General features: G+C 41.1%; 1 protein-coding gene across 1 annotated transcript in view; it reads right to left on the reverse strand.

The window, feature by feature from the left end:
* The window catches only part of MTPAP (mitochondrial poly(A) polymerase), a 37,047-nt gene extending 22,916 nt beyond the window's left edge, over positions 1-14,131 (reverse strand). The window contains exons 1-4 of the mRNA XM_011956336.1: positions 13,920-14,131; positions 6,240-6,412; positions 4,964-5,188; positions 1,584-1,808 (exon numbers count right to left, since the gene is read on the reverse strand). Coding sequence (XP_011811726.1) covers positions 1,584-1,808; positions 4,964-5,188; positions 6,240-6,412; positions 13,920-14,088 — 792 coding nt within the window. The 5' untranslated portion in view covers positions 14,089-14,131. The remainder of the gene's footprint in view (positions 1-1,583; positions 1,809-4,963; positions 5,189-6,239; positions 6,413-13,919) is intronic.
* Between the last annotated feature and the right edge of the window lie 4,029 nt (positions 14,132-18,160).

Below are 18,160 nucleotides of genomic sequence, written 5' to 3' on the forward strand. Positions count from 1 at the left end.
CATTCTAAGCAAACTGTTGCAAGGACAGAAAACCAAACACCACATGTTCTCACTCACAGGTGGGAATTGAACAATGAGAACACCTGGACACAGGAAGGGAAACATCACACACTGGGGCCTGTTGTGCAGTGGAGGGAGGGGGGAGGGATAGCATTAGGAGATGTATCTAATGTAAATGACGAGTTAATGGGTGCAGCACACCAACATGGCACATGTATACATATGTAACAAACCTGCACCTTGTGTAGATGTTGTACCCTAGAACTTAAAGTATAATAATAAAAACAATAAAATAAAATAAAAATAAATAGCTTTTTCAACAGTGTAATTAAATTAAGGCATCCTTTACATTGTTTGGGAGGATGGAAGAGATACTGGTTACTTTTACCCTGTTAGACATGCATGCTAAAGAGAACATAAATGGAAGAAATAATATCCAAACTTGCAAGAGAAAAAAAAAGGGGTAAGAAGGAAGTGCAGGAATAAAGTAGGAGTAATCCAATAAAAGGAAGAAAGAAAGTGAAAAGCTGTTGGGCATGGTGGTTCATGCCTGCAATCCCAGCACTTTAGGAGGCTGAGGGGGGTAGATCACCTGAGGTCAGGAGTTCGAAACCAGCCTGACCAAGGACGTAAAACCCCATCTCTACTAAAAAACTACAAAAATCAGCTGGGCGTGGTAGCAGGCACCTGTAATCCCAGCTACTCAGGAGGCTGAGGCAGGACAATCACTTGAACCCAGGAGGCGGAGGTTGCAGTGAACCCACATTGCACCACTGCACTCCAGCCTGGGCAACAGAGCGAGACTCTGCCTCAGAAAAAAAAAAAAAAGAAAGTGAAAAGCACAGAAAATAGGAAATAAAAAATAAAACAGGAGAAATTAGTCTAAGAATGATCAGTAGTAACAATAAACATATTGAACTCAAAGACTGATAGCCTGGAGTAAAAGCATACTGCTATTTACAAGAGATACACCCAAACTAAAATAACATATATAAAGGCTGAAAATAAAGAAAGAGAAGACATGTGAGACAAGTATCAAGCGGCCACATGAACAAATAAGATAGAACTTAAGACAAAAGCATGTATAGTGATGAAAAAAGCAGGTGTGAGGGCTATAATAAAACAATACAATAAGGAAATATAATCATGTACCTATATGTAGCTAATATAGCCTTTGGATAAAACAAAAATCAAAAGAATTTTAAAAAGAAATTAACAAAACCAAGAATCATGAGATGGGAAAACATCTCAGTAACTAGATCACGAGGTTAAAAAGAAAAAATTAGTTAAGATACATTATTTGAATAACAAAATAGGCAACTTTGACCTAACTGAAAAATTTCTGAACCCTTGAAAAGAACTCTCTAATTGCACATGTACAGAATATTCACAAAAATTATCACATAGAACAATACAAAGAAAGACTTTACAATTCCAAAGAATCAATAACAAATATACCTTCTTTAACCACAATGTTTGATAAGTTTAGAAATCAACAGTTTTATTTTATTAAGTTCAAAGATTTTTCTTTTTCTACTTTCTTAACTTTAAATGATTATAGTGGTCAAGAGAAATACACTTACCTTGTGAGTGCTGAGGTTTCGGGTTTCATCTAGATCCAAAAACATGTCCAAATCACATCCTAACTTCCCGAAAGTGTTGACTGAGGAGCCAAAGGGTCTGACCACACAGTCCGGAAAATACGCGGCGGCTATGTCTTCAATAAGAGAACAGGTGAGATACCGGAGCTTAGTGTTCTCCTCTGTCAGCTGGAACTCCTTCAAGAGAGTGTTCAGCTGATCGTCTATCTAGCTAGCCGAAACAAAACCAACAAAATAGAGAAAAAGTACAGGTCATCTAAAAGAGTTACCATTTTACTTTGAAAGATTTGGTGGCTTTGGAGACCTAACCTAGAAATATGCAAAGCCTGGCACAGTGGCTCACACCTGTAATCCCAGCACTCCGGGAGGCTGAGGTGGGTGGATCACCTGAGGCCAGAAGTTCGCGACCAGCCTGACCAACATGGAGAAACCTAATCACACTACTAAAAATATAAAATAAGCCGGGTGTGGTGGCACACGCCTGTAATCCCAGCTACTCAGGAGGCTGAGGCAGGAGAATCGCTTGAACCCAGGAGGCAAAGGTTGTGGTGGGCCAAGAACGCACCATTGCACTCCAGCCTGGGCAACGACAGCAAGACTCCGTCTCAAAAAGATAGAAATATGCAACATTTTCTTGTTCAGTCTTAAAAGTGGATTAAAACAAATACTCAAAAAACCACTGAGGATGCCAGGCGCAGTGGCTCATGCCTGTAATCCCAATACTTTGGGAGGCTGAGGCGGATCACATGAGGCCAGAAGTTTGAGACTAGCCTGAGCAACACAGCAGGACCTCGTCTCTATTTTATTAAAAAAATAAATTATATAATATTTTAAAATGTTTAAAAAGCTCTGAGGAATGCCACTAGCAAAATAAAAGTTGGCTAGAATTAACACTTTGTAAGCAATGAGTATAAAGCATTGTTTTAAGAAAATGAAAGTAGTAAAGTACTCCAGAAGAGGTTAAAAACACATGTTAGACATTTTAAACCCAAAGGGGTGAAAGACCAATGTTAAAGGGCAAGAAAAACTAGAAATATTCAAGTAATGAAGGCCCAAGACCTCTCAGTTTCTCAGAATAACAATCCTATCTATCCACTAGAAGACTGGCATTAAAATGATCACATACTGAAACTGTGTACTGGAGTATCTGAAGTGAAAAAAAGCTTCAAATGCTCTTACTTGAAACCAACATTGAAAATATCAACTGGCTGGGCACAGTAGCTCACACCTATAATCCACTGGGAGGCCAAGGTGAGAGGATTGCTTGAGCTCAGGAGTTTGAGACCAACCTGGGCAACATGATGAAACCCTGACTCTACCAAAAAAAATTCAAAAACTAGCTGGGCGTGGTGGAATGCATCTGTAGTCCCAGCTACTCAGGAGGCTGAGGTGGGAGGGACACTTGAGTCCAGGAGTTTGAGGCTACAGTGAGCTGAGACTGCACCACTGCACTCCAGCCTGGGCAACAGAGCAAGACTCCATATCAAATAAAATAAAATAAAACAAAACAAAACAAAATAAAATAACTGAACTAAGCATTCAATTCAAAAATAATAAAAGAGGCCAGGCTTGGTGGCTCATGCCTATAATCTCAGCACTTTGGGAGGCCAAGGCAGGCAGATCACATGCGATCAGAAGTTCAAGACCAGCCTGGCCAACATGGTGAAACCCCGAATCTACTAAAAACACAAAAAATTAGCCAGGTGTGGTGGCGCATGCTTGTAATCCCTGCTACTTGGGCGGCTGAGGCAGGAGAATCGCTTGAACCTGGGAGGTGGAGGTTGCAGTGAGCCAAGATCATGCCACTGCACTCCAGCCTGGGCAACAAGAGCGAAACTGTCTCAATAATAATAATAATAATAATAGAAAAGGAAATAGACTAGAAGCAAAAATTTTCTTATTAGAAAAGTAAACCTTGAAAATAGTATTCTGATAAATAAAGCCATGAGTTGATTCTTTGGAAAGACTAGCAAGGTCTGGCAAGTCTGAGTAAGAAACGCCAAGACAGGTGGGGCGCGGTGGCTCAGGCCTGTAATCCCAGCACTTTGGGAGGCCGCGGCAAGTAGATTACGAGGTCAGGAGATCAAGACCATCTTGGCTAACACAGTGCAATCCCGTCTCTACTAAAAGTACAAAAAATTAGCCAGGCATGGTGGTGAGCACCTGTAGACCCAGCTACTCTGGTAGGCAGAGCTTGAAGTGAGCTGAGATGGCGCCACTGCACTCCAGCCTGGGTGACAGAGCAAGAGTCTGTCTAGAAAAACAAAAACAAAAAACAAAAAAAACCCACCAAGACAAATACAAACAATATTTGAACAGAGAAAAGAGACAGAATCTTGGGCCTGGCATGCTGGCTCACACCTATAATCCTAGCACTTTGGGAGGCCGAAGTGGGCAGATCACCTGAGGTCAGGAGTTCGAGATCAGCATGGCCAAAGTGGTGAAACTCCGTCACTGCTAAAAATACAAAAGTTAGCTGGGCATGGTGGTGTGTGCCTATAGTCCCAGCTACTTGGGTGGCTGAAGCATGAGAACTGCTTGAACCGGGGAGGAGGTTGCAGTGAGCCAAGATCATGCCACTGCACTCTAGCCTGGGCAACAGAGGGAGACTCCATCTCAAAATAAAAAAGAGACAGAGAGAGAGAATCAGAAAGAAGACATTTTAAAATTGACAGAAAACCATGTACAATTTTATGTCATTATGCTGGAAACAGAAAGAAAACCTAAATTGTTCAAAAGGCCCAAAACTTCAGAAGAACGTGGTTACCTGTGAGTACAAATGGGGCATGGCGGGGAAGGAGCAGACAAGGATTACTATCACTTTTCATTCAACATATCCTGCAGTTTGAATTTTTTAAATACAATCCCATTTATTTATAGAGATATTAAAATTGTAATAAAAATATTAGCACAACAAATGTAATAACGCATTTTTTAAAATACACCTTGACTAAGTAGGGTTTATTCTGTGAATGCAAGAATGACTTGACATGAGGAAATCTACAGTGAATCTACAATTCACTACATTAAGACATTAGGAGGGGAAAGAAAAGACATCAGGAGAAAAACCATATATAATCGCAAGATTATACGCCAGTCATCAAAATAATCTCAAATGTCAAAACTCAACATCTACTCAATGTGTGGAGCATGATGACATTCTTGGAAAGCTAGAAATAGAAAAACTCTTTCATCTCATTATGCATCCACCACCATGATTCATCTCTGTAACTCTTTTCACCTTGTAAAACTGAAGATCTATTCCCATTAAACAATTATGTAGCGTGAATATTTTATACGAATCTTTATTGTTCATAAAAAAATGCATATTTCTCAAAGTTGAAGTATACCTAAAAACTTACACTTTCTGCATAACAAATTAATTCAAAGAGCTTCCTGTTTGAAGGTGGCAACTGATTACTCGACTGTATGCATGACTGTTCAGAAGTCTGGTTTTTCAACTTCAGACTGAGGAAACGTGATCTGAATGGAATTGCAGTCTCCATGGCCATGTTTGGAGTATGAGTCCCATTTTGCAGTGAACCTACACTTTCCTTTCGGCAAAATTCTACAACAGCATAGAGACCCTATACCAAAAACATAAGAAAAAACAGAACACATTTCACAATATATCTAACATACTATTTTAGCTCCTATTTTAAAACAATTATAATGCTACAAAATACCAAGTTTTTAAAATTTACAAATGATATGATTCTAACACAGCATTAGTTTTATTCAATTTAAGTAGATTAAGAAAAGGAACACTGGGCCGGGCACAGTGGCTCACACCTGTAATTCCAGCACTTTGGGAGGTGGAGGTGAGCAGATCACCTGAGGTCAGGAGTTTGAGACCAGCCTGGCCAACATGGTGAAACCCCGCCTCTACTAAAAATACAAAAATTAGCTAGAAGTGGTGGCGGGTGTCTGTAAGTCCAGTTACTTGGGAGGCTGAGGCAGAAGAATCGCTTGAACCCAGGAGACAGAGGTTGCAATGACCCGAGATCATGCCACTGCACTCCAGCCTGGGCAACAGAGTGACTCTATCTCAAAAAAAAAAAAAAAAAAGAAGAAGAAAGAAAGAAAAGAAAAGGAACCTTAACACGATGTTAGTTAAGTGAAGCTGAATAGATTGAAAAGAATGAAGCAGAAAAACCCAAAGGCAAAACAAAGATCCCCTCCCACTGGCCTTCATCCGCAAGTTAAAGGGACTCTCTAAAGTATTCAAGCTGGGCGTGGAGGTGCAGGACTGTAGTCACAGCTACTCTAGAGGCAGGAGGATCACCTGAGCCTAGGAGTCAAGGCTGTAGTGCACTATGATCCTACCTGCCAACAGCCAACACACTCCAGCATAGGCAACAGAGTTGGACTCTCTTAAAATTAAGAGATCTCTTAAAATTAAGCATTCTAATAATGAAATCAGTCATAAATGACTTATAATCCTAAAATACTGCTATAAGAATTTGTAGTCTCATATGGAAAACAAAACTCATTAAAGAAATCCAGATAAGGAAGGTGCAGTATATCAAAGAGAACCTAACTACCATATTGCAAAAGGCAACAGCAAAAAACAACTAATGGAGACCTCCACCCTTGAAAAGCATAAACGTTAAGCTAGACTGTTTTTCAAATACTTACAAAGCTTTCATAGAAGAAATGATTATTAATAGGTCCATGTTGGGATAAATATTTAAGAAACTTGTTTTCACTGATTTTCTCTGGACAATGTATTAAAACAGTCCGCTGTGCCTGTTCTCGTCTTTCATTTTGCATCTCAGAGAATCTCTTTCTAGGAATCTTGTCTTCAAAGCCTATGAATGAGACAAAAACATTTCCACCACACGCACACACATAAAATTTTAAAAATATTTCGATAAGGTGTTTTAAAGACTTTATATATGACTAAAACCAACTTCACCTATTCTTTTTCTCTTCCTTTATAAGGGTTAAACTATACTACAGTAGTCCCCCCATTACCCACAAGGGTTATGTCCCAAGATGCCCGTAAATACCTAAAACCTTGGATATTACCAAGCCCCATATATACAATGTTTTATCCTATACATAAATTAGGCACAGTAAGCGATTAATAACAATGGGCCAGGCTTGGTGGCTCATGCCTATAATACCAGAACTTTGGGAGGCTGAGGTGGGTGGATCACCTGAGGTCAGGAGTTCAAGATCAGCCTGGTCAACATGGTGAAACCTCATCTGTACTAAAGACACAAAAATTAGCCGGGCATGGTGGTGCACGCCTGTAGTCCCAGCTACTTGGGAGGCTGAGACAGGAGAATCACTTGAAACCAGGCTGCTGACATTGCAGTGAGCTCAGATTGCACGACTGCACTCCAGCCTGGGCAACAGAGCAAGACTCTGTCTCAAAAAAGAGAGAGAGAGAGAGATTAACAACAACTAATAATGAAATAGAACAATTCTAACAATCTACTGCAATAAAAGTTATATGAATGTGGTCTCTCTCTCTCAAAGTATCATATTGTATTGTGCTCACCTATTTGTGGACCACGGTTGACTGTGAGGAACTGAAACTGTGGACAATGGAAACACAGATGAGGTGGAATTACTGCACCTTCAGTGTTCGTTTGGCTACTCTCCCATGACTACTATTAAAACTGCCCACTTTCTCTGTTTTGATTTACTACGCTTGATGCAAAGTGCTGAAAACGGAGTTCCACAAAACTTTAAAAACAAAACCGGGAAAGTAAAATCACTTATTTAATACTTACACAAATAAGCACATACAAAATTGTGCAAATTGTAACATTCCAAAGACTAAAAGAAATTATTACAAGGCTGATTGTAACAAGACAATGAGTTGGGAAATTTGGTGTTTTGAAGTAAGCTATTAAGGCGTTTTTCTTTCTCAAGGGTCTTGATCTGGCTCAAACAATTAACAACGAGTTACCAACTATCATGTGCTCTGTATCAGGGAAATCAAAAAATTTAAAACCTCGCTGCTGCCCATGAAGAGTTCACTGATAATTTCACTAACGAAAGAAAGAGGCCAGGAGTTTTACAATCACGGGGAATCAAGACAAGAATTGTGACAGTCAAGAATTAAATATTAATAACCCACTAGCCACGATGGGAAGGCCAACAAATGAACTAAGCGTAGAGAGAAAAAAATTATTCAAGTTCTAAGAGAGTATTAAAGTGCAAACCTGAATGTTAACAACTAAATTCCCCCAGGATTTTAACTTCCAGTTAAGTAGTTTAAGGTGTTTCTTTAAAAAGTCTGGAATGGTAGACTCTAGAGATCATAAACCACCAAGTCTGATATCAATACCCTTAACAAGGCCAGACGCAGTGGCTCACGCCTATAATCCCAGCACTTTGGGAGGCCGAGGTAGGAGGATCACCTGAGGTCGTGAGTTGAGACCAGCCTGGCCAAATTAGCCAGGCGTGGTGGCCTGTGCCTATAGTCCCAGGTACTTGGGAGGCTGCGACAGGAGAATCACTTGAACCCGGGAGGTTGCAGTGAGCCGGGATTGCACCATTGCACTCCAGGCTGGGTGACAGAGGGAGACTCTGTCTTAAAACAACAACAACAACAAAACCCTTAAAATTCCAAAGAAATTAAATAGAACAGAAAATGTAAATGATGGATAGAAATCAGCAGAAACTTTTAGCCTCATTTTCTTCAAAAAGGCTATGAAACTGATGCATCAAGGAAATACTCCAAGCCCACTATCTTATTATCTTTTTTTTTTTTAAAAAGACAAGGTCTCCCTCTGTCACTCAGGCTGAAGTGCAGTGGCACACTCCTGGCTCACTGCAATCTCTGCCTCCCAGGTTCAAGTGATTCTCGTGCCTCAACCTCCCCAGTAGCTAGGATTACAGGTATGCGACACCACGCCTGGCTAATTTTTGTATGTTTAGTAGAGACGGGGTTTCCCCACGTTGGTCAGGCTGGTCTTGAACTCCTGACCTCAAGCAATCCTCCCTCCTTGGACTCCCAAAGTGCTGAAATTACAGGCATGACACCACCACACCAAGCCTGAAAATACAGCTTTTAACTATGTGCCTTCGCCTCCATTCCCAATGACAATTATTTAACATCAATCTCTTATTTTAGGCCTGTATCACAATAATCTGACTCCCAAACTAGTCTCATTCACTCCAGTTTTGTTTTTCTCAAGCTATCCTCCACATAACTGCCAAAATGTTCTTTAAAAAATGGTCTTTTTTTTTTTTAAGTCTTTTCTTTGGTTTCTCTGCTTAAATCCTTTAATGGCTTCCCCATTAAAGGATTAAATGCCTTTAAGATCACATCTAAACTCCATAGCATGGCTATAAAGTGCTCGCACCATGTCCCATCTCCCCTCTTTCATGTCACTTATACCATTTCTTTCTGTTGCACTTTGCACTTTTCACATATGGTACTATACACACACAATACTATCACATGCTATGAACTATCTATGTCTTCTTCCTTCTAGTTGGAATGCCCACCTTCTCATTTTCTGTCTGGCAAACTCCCATTTATCCTTCAAATCTTGCTCAGGTCTGTGAAGACTTTGGACTCTCCATGGCAGAATCTCTTCCACCTCTGTATTAACCTACTTTAACAACTATGAAAGAATGTAATTCATAGTGTTATATTTATTTAACAATACGGAAGAATACTTTCTTCCATATTGAGGACAGAGGCTATTCTTTTCAATCAGACCTCAGTCTACCAACTGTCCTTCCTCCAAATGGTCCTTATTTCCTTCTCTTATGCTATAGGCTCTGCCTAGACCACCTTACTACTTTTTCAGTTGTGACTGACACCTACACACTCTTGTCTCTGATTTTTTACTGAGTCTGAACTGATGTCCAACTGCTTATTGCAAAAGTAAAGTCAAACAGTGTAGAATTTTCTTTTTTATTTTTCAGACAGAGTCTCACTCTGTTGCCCAGGCTGGAGTGCAGTGGTGTGATCTCGGCTCACTGCAATCTCTGTCTCTGGGGTTCAAGCAATTCTCCTGCCTCAGCCTCCTGAGTAGCTGGGATTACAGGCACACGCCACTGCACCAGGCTAATTTTTATATTTTTAGTAGAGAAGGGGTTTCACCATGTTGGCCCGGCTGATCTTGAACTTGTGACCTCAGGTGATCCTCCTGCCTCGGCCTCCCAAAGAGCTGGGATTACAAGTGTGAGCCACGGCGCCCGACCCAAACAGTGTAGAATTTTCTAAAGTAGAAGCATAAATCCTCTCCCAGTCCTCTTACCCTAACAGCCAACCATTAAGTTGTGGTACTTACCTTTTCAGACATTTTCAAGGCACATGTAAACATATACACTCGTATTCATAGATACACATCTTTTACACAACTGAAATCTTACTATATATTCTGTAACATGCTGTAAGATACTTAATATACTGGGGACATTTTCCCATATCAGAAGATACATATTTACTTTATTTCTTTTAAAAATTACATACTCTTAAATACGTATTTATCATAGTTTAGCCAAATCTCTATTGATAAATATTTAGGTGGTTTATCACTTTTTCACTATTATAAACAACACTGCAATGTCATCTGTATGCAATGTCTCTGCACATTTATGCAAATATATCCCTGCAGGTGGACTGCCGGCAAAGAGCAGGGATTACATTTGAGAATGAGATAGAAAAGTTTCATTAAAAAAATGGAGCATTGTGCTTGAGAAGATGAAAAAGGTAGAATCTAAAGCCTTAAACAACAGTAGGTGTAAGAATGATGTAGACACGATGACAAAGTTGTGAAGGCGGGAACAGAAAGTTGAGGTAATTTATTGCCTCACCACAGGTATATCAAATCTATAACAAATTAAAAGGGAGAAATAATAAGTGCTAATATTTTATGACAGATTGAATGTGCAATGGTCTTGATAATACAATATGGTAAGCACAAACTAACATTAAGAAAGGACTGAATAGGCCAGGCGCAGTGGCTCATGCCTATAATCCCAGCACTTTGGGAGGCCAGGGAGGCTGGATCGCTTGAGGTCGGAAGTTCGAGACCAGCCTGGCTAACATGGTGAAAGCCCATCTCTACTAAAAATACAAAAAAGCCAAGTGTGGTAACTGCGCCTGTAATCCCAGCGGGATTATCGCTTGGAGGCAGAGGTTGCACTGAGCCGAGACAGCACCACTGCACTCCAGCCTGGGCTACTGAGAGACTCCTTCTCAAAAGAAAATATAAAAATAAAAATAAAAAAAAAAGAATACCACCCTGTATTTAGAATTAAAAACAAAATAAAGATGCATGTATATAATGGGGGAAAAACTAACCTAGCATAGTTTTATAAAAGAGGCCTGAAAGTTTGATGCATCAAAGGAATGTCTTAACTTCTGGATTGAGGATAGAAAGAGAACGAATTCATATAAAGAACTTCAGGCCTTATTAAGACAAATGTTTTTAAAAATCCAAATTTAAGGGGTCATAGCACCTCTTTGCTACTTACTAATCAGGCCACATATGGAGTATATGTTCTGCTCTGGACGTAATGGATATGAAAGATATTAACAACCCAGACAGCAACCAGAGAGGAATAACAAAAAGTCTAGAAACTCTAATACACAATTTCTACAAATAAAAGAGGATTTACAGTCTGGGGAAAAAAAAAACTACTAAGAATCTGAGAGCTGAGCACTGGCTTTAAACATAATATATAGCACCTTCTCTTAATAGCTTTCCAAGCATTGTCACTCTTCTGAAACTCACAATAACCTTTTAAGATAGACAGGGTAGGTATCACTGCAGGTGAAAAAACTGCCCAAAGTCAAATACCTAATAAGATGGGTAGCCTCCTGCAGTTTAGCTGTTGTTTGTTTGGCTGCTGGCATCCAAACAACAGCTAAACCTGTTCAGGTAACAGTTCTGGTAACAGCACACCCCTGCGAGTAAAAAACCACTCTATGTAGTTGTTGTGGAACTGTCACACTTACCCCCCGCCCCATGAGATAGGGATTATCAGACTATTTTGGATACCTCCTCTTCATCCAAAGGGTGGGCATGTGATCAATCAGAAGTCGCAAGCATGTGAATGTGGAGCTGCTGGTGACCATCACCCCCACCATTAACATCCCATGTATAGGAGCCCAAGATTGTAAGGCCACCAAAAAATAGCTAAGGAAAATGAAAATATCTCACACTGACCACGTCAATCCAATTGACCTTAAAGTATACTATATGTCTCTTTCTGGAGTTTGGTTACACAGATTGGTATAGTCTCCCTTTTCTACTTAAGCTATTTTGAGTTATTTTCTGTTACCTGTATCAGAAAGAATCCTGAATAATACACTACATACTCTTTTTCTCTTTCTACTACAGCTCTTTCCACTACTCACACGAAACCTATGTCAAAACTGAACAATGTGGAAATGGGAAATTAACAGATTTTAGCTCACTATAAATATTTTTCAACCATTAGAGACTAACCAAAAATGGAATTGACTGATTTATGAAACAATGTTCCTTATTGCTATAAACTGTTACTAGGAATGTTTTGGTAATGAATCTGCACACTGAATGAAAAACTGAATTGGATATTTCTCAGGTTCCTTCCAATTATAAAATTACATGCTTCTAGGTGAGTATAAGGTGTAGTTACCTGTCCTTTTTTAAAACAGTAAAGACATCCAAATGAGCATTTTGTTATTTGTTATTTCCTGCAAGAATCCCTAAATATTTAGTCATATTATTCTAATGATACAAAATGAAAATTTTCTTAAAAAAGAAAAAAAATAGCAGAGCTACAGTAAATGAAGAGTACAGCCTTGCAATTAGAAGTGGGTTTTACTGGCTGGGTGTGGTGGCTCACGCCTGTAATCCCAGCACTTTGGGAGGTCAAGGCAGGCAGATCACCTGAGTACTGGAGTTCAAGATCAGCCTGGCCTGCATGATGAAACCCTATCTCTACTAAAAACACAAAAATTAGCCAGGCGTGGTGCCACGTGCCTGTAATCCCAGCTACTCGGGAGGCTGAGGCAGGAGAATCACTTGAACCCGGGAGGCCGAGGTTGCGGTGAGCCCAGATCTTGTCATTGCACTCCAGCCTGGGCAACAGAGGAAGACTTCGTCCCAGAAAAGAAAAAAAAAGAGTAGGTTTTTTTTACTTTTGCCACCGAAGAGTTGAGTTTAGCTTGAACTACTTAAGCCACCGTTGGACTACCCTGTTCGCTCATCTATAAAATGGAATGACAGTATTTTCTTACACACCTACGCTACGGGGTTGTTTTATGTATCAAAGGGCATATGAACACACTCTCAAATATAAATTCCCACACAAATGTTAAATTACAATAGCTTTTTTGGCAGAATCCATACTCAGATTTTCAGCGTTACTTAGAAATTTTCAACAGAAGTAGCTTCCACTAAATACAATCCAATCAATATTTCAATTAAATATTTTATAAAGATTTCTCACTGCCTGTCAATGTAAGTCTTTTATACAGTCTGATAAAGACACCAGTTTATTTTAGGGAAAAAAATAGCTCCAAGGAATCATAGAAAACAATACATTTTGTTTAATAATTTAACTAAACGTCTAAATTAACTGAGCTAGTGACCTTGCCTAAGCTATCTACCTCTTTCAGCCATTTTCTACATCTGTAAAATGGACACAGTGATACATTTCTTGCAAGATTGTTTTAAGAACTGTAAATAGAATACACAAGCTCTTGAGTCACAAGAAAGGTTCAATAACACTGGCTTCTCAATACACAAAGAGGCATATAAATGTAGAGCGAACGCGGGACAACAGCCTGTTGTAGTGAATTCAAATCTGTTACCAGATTGATTTGGTTCAAAATGGCCAAAAAGAATAAAGTAAACGGCAGTACTTTATTAGGCAGAACCCCATGTCTAGGAACCAAGAATCTTCTTGATTCATCAGGCTACACTATAACTCGGCCTCCAGCAACAACTTAATGTATCAAAATCAGAAATATACGTAAATGATGCAACGATTGGCTCAGATGTGTAGCATTACTATCATTGGGAACACTATTTCGTCAAACTGTAAAGTGCTAGCAAACTGGGTTCCTGATCTGAATTTCATGGAACTCTAAACAATTCCATTACTGTACACAAGAATCGCCCCGAAAAAATATCACACATCTCACTTCTGCCTCAGCAACAGGGGCGACCCTGGGTTCCCCTAGAGAGATCAGAGGAGAGGAGGACAGGACACAGCCCCACTCTCTTGTCAAAGGGTCCACGGCCGTTTCCACAGGCCACGTGTTCCCCCGTGATCCCAGACTCTTCCCCCTTCCTCGCCCGCTGTGGGACGCAGCTACAGAGCAAACCGAGGCCACGGCGCCATCACCTGTCTCCACGCTCCCTGAAGGCTGCTCGTCTCTCCTGAGGTCTTCGGCCACAGTTCCTGGGCAACTCAAAAGTCTGACGATAAGCCGCTGGACTCGAGTTCTTCTCTGGGCACACAGGTGCAAACGGGTCAAGAGCCCCACGCCAGGAACCGCCATGATTAAAAGCATGAGCGCGAAGCTGAAAGGTCAGCGCGTTTTCGCGCATGCGCCCGGGGGGGGGGGGGGGCAAAAGAAATGGGAAGCCTCGAGGGTCAAACTACGCGAAAGAAGTTCGGTTTTAGAGGAAGAAAGGAAATTGAGGCCGAAAAGAAGATGCCTGAGCTTTCAGACATGGTTTACTTCCACAATCATACAGTTTACCAAATGAAAAGCTCCATAGAAGGAGCGCGCCATCTACTCTTGTAAATAGCGTCATGAAAATAGAGCCAGAGCCCGGGCGCGGTGGCTCTTGCCTGTAATCCCAGCGTTTTGGGAGGCTGAGGCGGTTGAATCAGCTGACATCAGGAGTTCGAGACCAGCCTGGCTAACATGGCGAAACCTTGTGTCTACTAAAAAATACAAAAAAAAAAAAAAATTAGCTGGGCGTGATGACACGTCTGTAATCCCAGCTACTTGGGAGGCTGAGGCACGAGAATCACTTGAACCCGGGAGGCGAAGATTGCTCTGAGCCGAGATCGCGCCATTGCACTTAAGCCTGTGCAACAGAGCCTGACCCTGTCTCCAGAAACAAACAAACAAAAAAAAAAGTTAAAATAACGGAAAGGCTTTTAACCTCTGAAAGGGCACCAGGAGCAGCCAGGGCATCATCTTTTTCCTTGAACCATGTGAGGACATTTTACAACCTCTGCCAATATGCCTCCATTCAAATCAAAATTCAAGTGGTTTTGCCAGCCCCTCCTCCAAGTGAGAAGTACATACCTCATCTTAAAGGCATAGGAGAGGCATTGGAGAGGACTGGTTCAGTCTTCTCATTTTGAACATGAGAAAGTGGGGCACAGATCAGACAAGGACTGGCTATAGGTCACACCTGGGGAGTCAAAGCTTAAAGTCAGAGCTCTGCCCTCGATTCAAGGCTCTTCCTCAGTACCTGTGTCGTAACCCGTGGCCCTTGCTCAGATGCCTGGGAAAAGGACATACCAAACAGTGCAGAGAAACCTGCAACTGAAGGCAGCCCCCCGGGGGTACACACTGCTGCTGGAGGCGAAAGGAAAGCGAGAGGCCTCGCAAGTGAGAGAGGACAAAGCAGCACTGGAACTGACTAGCCAGCTCTGTGTTAGCATAGTGCTATTGCCTTGCAGCTATTTTCTTTTTTAATCATCTCAACAACTCTGAGTGATTAAACCCATTTCATGGATGAGAACACAGAGGCTCAGAGACAGTAAGTAACTAAGGTGGCCTCATGAGAAGTTGGCTGTGCTGGCTGGGTGTGGTGGCTCACACCTGTAATCTCAGAACTTTGGGAGGCCAAGGCGGGAGGATCACCTAAGTTCAGGAATTTGAGACCAGCCTGGCCAACATAGTGAAATCCTGTCTCTACTAAAAATACAAACATTAGCCAGATGTGGTGGTGGGCACCTGTAATCCCAGCTACTTGGGAGGCTGAGGCAGGAGAATCACTTGAACCCAGGAGGCAGAGGTTGCAGTGAGCCAAGATTGTGCCACTGCCCGCCAGCCTGGCAACCGGGCAAGACTCTGTCTTAAAAAAAAAAAAGTTGGCTGTGCCATTTGACCCCAGGTTGGTCCCTAGATCCTGGGCCTTCCACTCGGACACACACTCAAGGCCACCCTCAGGCCACACAGAGTCCTGCCACTCCCACATGGCTGCTGAAGAATCTCAAAGTTAGGTAGAAGTATATTTTATTTTGACATTTCCAAGGAAAGCCCTATGTAAGCAATGAGTCTGGGGATGGATGTGAGGACCTTTTCTTTTTTGTGTGAGATATTTAATCCCTTTAGCGGAATAAAATGTTCTCCAGCCACTTGGCAGTAGCTACTATTTTTTTTTTTTTTTTTTTTTGAGACAGAGTCTTGCTCTGTCACTCAGGCTAGAGTGCAATAGTGCAATCTTGGCTCACTGCATCCTCCGCCTCCTGGATTCAAGCAATTCTTCTGTCTCAAGAGTTGGGATTACAGGCACCTGCCATCATGCCTCACCAATGTTTGTACTTTTATAGAGATGGGTTTTCACCATGTTGCCCAGGCTGGTCTTGACCTCCTGAACTCAGGTGATCCAACTGCCTCGGCCTCCCAAAATGTTGGGATTACAGACGTGAGCCACTACACCCAGCCAGAAGTAGCTATTTTTATAGAACTATTCTGTTATTAGGTATTACTTCTAGCTCACTGGCCTGCATCTTCCAGAAAAGAAAACTTTGCATTTAATGTTTAAAACGAAGTAAATGCTTATTTTTATAAGGTTGATATGGTTTGCATCTGTGTCCCCACCAAATCCATGTTAAGACATAATCCCCAGGGCTGGCTGTGTGGGCTGGTGGGAGGTGTTTGGATCATGGGGCTGGATCCCTCATCAATGTCTTAGCGCCATCCCCTTGGTGATAATTGGATGTGTCCTCCGAAACCTGGTTGTTTAAAAGCATGTGGCACTTCCCCTCCATCTTGCTCCCGCTTGCTCCATGTGACTTGCCTGCTCCCCCTTTGCCTTCTGTCATGATTGTAAGCTCCCTGAGGCTTCCTCAGAAGCAGAGGCCAGTGTCATGCTTCCTGTACAGCCTATGAAATCATGAGCCAATTAAACCTCTTTTCTTTGTAAATTACCCAGCCTCAGATTTTTTTTTATAGCAATGCAGGAAGGGCCTAATGCAAAGATGTACTGTTTTGTTTTGTCTTCAAGCTAAGGTATATTGTTTATGCCTTATTACAAATTTGAGGGATATCAGAAACTGGGGGATGCTGTAAGCCCAGCAAGGGGAGGAATATTCTATGGCTTCAAGCCTGGGCTTTCCTGCATATGGGGTTTCACAATGGGAATGGAGCTTAATGCACTCAACTAATACCTTATTTGTAGACATCTGCATCGTTTTCAGCTTTTAAAATATGATCAGCTACATTGTAGCCAATATCCCCAGATAAGTCATAGCTGATGTACAACTTTATTTCCTTATAATAAAATACTAGAAGTTACTGGTCAGATTTATGACTTTCAATGCAAATTGCTCTCTAGAAAAATTGCTCCAGTTTACCTTCAGACAACTGTTATGAAAGTCTCATTTTTCCAAACCCTCATGGACATGGCTTGGAAACCATGAGGAATACCTTCATAAAGTGGGAATACCCACACTGACATACTTCATTATATAAAAATCAAAACTTCTGTGTGTTGCAAAACACCAGAAAAACACATGAAAAGACAGAAGAAATTATTGAGAAAAACCATATCCATGGTTTCCAAATCTCACGTGTCCCCACCAAATCTCATGTTGAATTCTAATCCCTAATGTTGGAGATAGGGCCGGCTGGGAAGTAATTGGATCACAGGGGCAGATTTCCCATGAATGGTTTAGCACCATCCCCTTGGTACTGTCCGCATGATTGTGAGTGAGTTATCATGAGATCTGGTCATTTAAAAGTGTGGCACCTGCCCCCTCACTCTCTCTTGCTCCTGCTCCCACCGTGTGAGACGTCTCACTCCCCCATCACCTTCCACCATGACTGTAAGCTTCCTGAAGCCTTTCCAGAAGCTGAGCAGATGCCAGCCTCATGCTTCCTGTACAGCCTGTGGAACTGTGAGCCAATTAAACCTCTTTTCTTTAGAAATTCCCCAGTCTCAGATATTTCTTTATAGCAACGTGAGAATGGACTAATACACTCACTAACACTGAGTTTGCTTTTTCTTTTTTATTATTACTAGATGAATATTATTTTATATATTCATTGCCCATTTGTATTTCTTCTTTTCTGAATGCTGGTGTATTTCCTTGACTCATTTTTTTTTCTATTACTGTGTTTGTCTTTTTCCCGTTTGTTGATGAGTACCTTCATATAGTGGGACTACTCACACTGATATACTTCATTATATAAAAATCAAAACTTCCGTGTGTTACAAAACACCAGAAAAACAAATGAAAAGACAGAAGAAATTATTGAGAAAAACACATTTACAATGAATAGAACAATTTTTCTTTATACCTTCTGTACAGTACTGAGCATCACGCTTAGAAAGTCCTTCATAATCCCCAAGATCATGGAAATACTCATTTCTTTTTTTGTTATCTCTCAGTTT

This window comes from Colobus angolensis, unplaced genomic scaffold (genome assembly GCF_000951035.1).
Source record: "Colobus angolensis palliatus isolate OR3802 unplaced genomic scaffold, Cang.pa_1.0 Scaffold414, whole genome shotgun sequence".
NCBI classification, from domain to species: Eukaryota; Metazoa; Chordata; class Mammalia; order Primates; family Cercopithecidae; genus Colobus; species Colobus angolensis.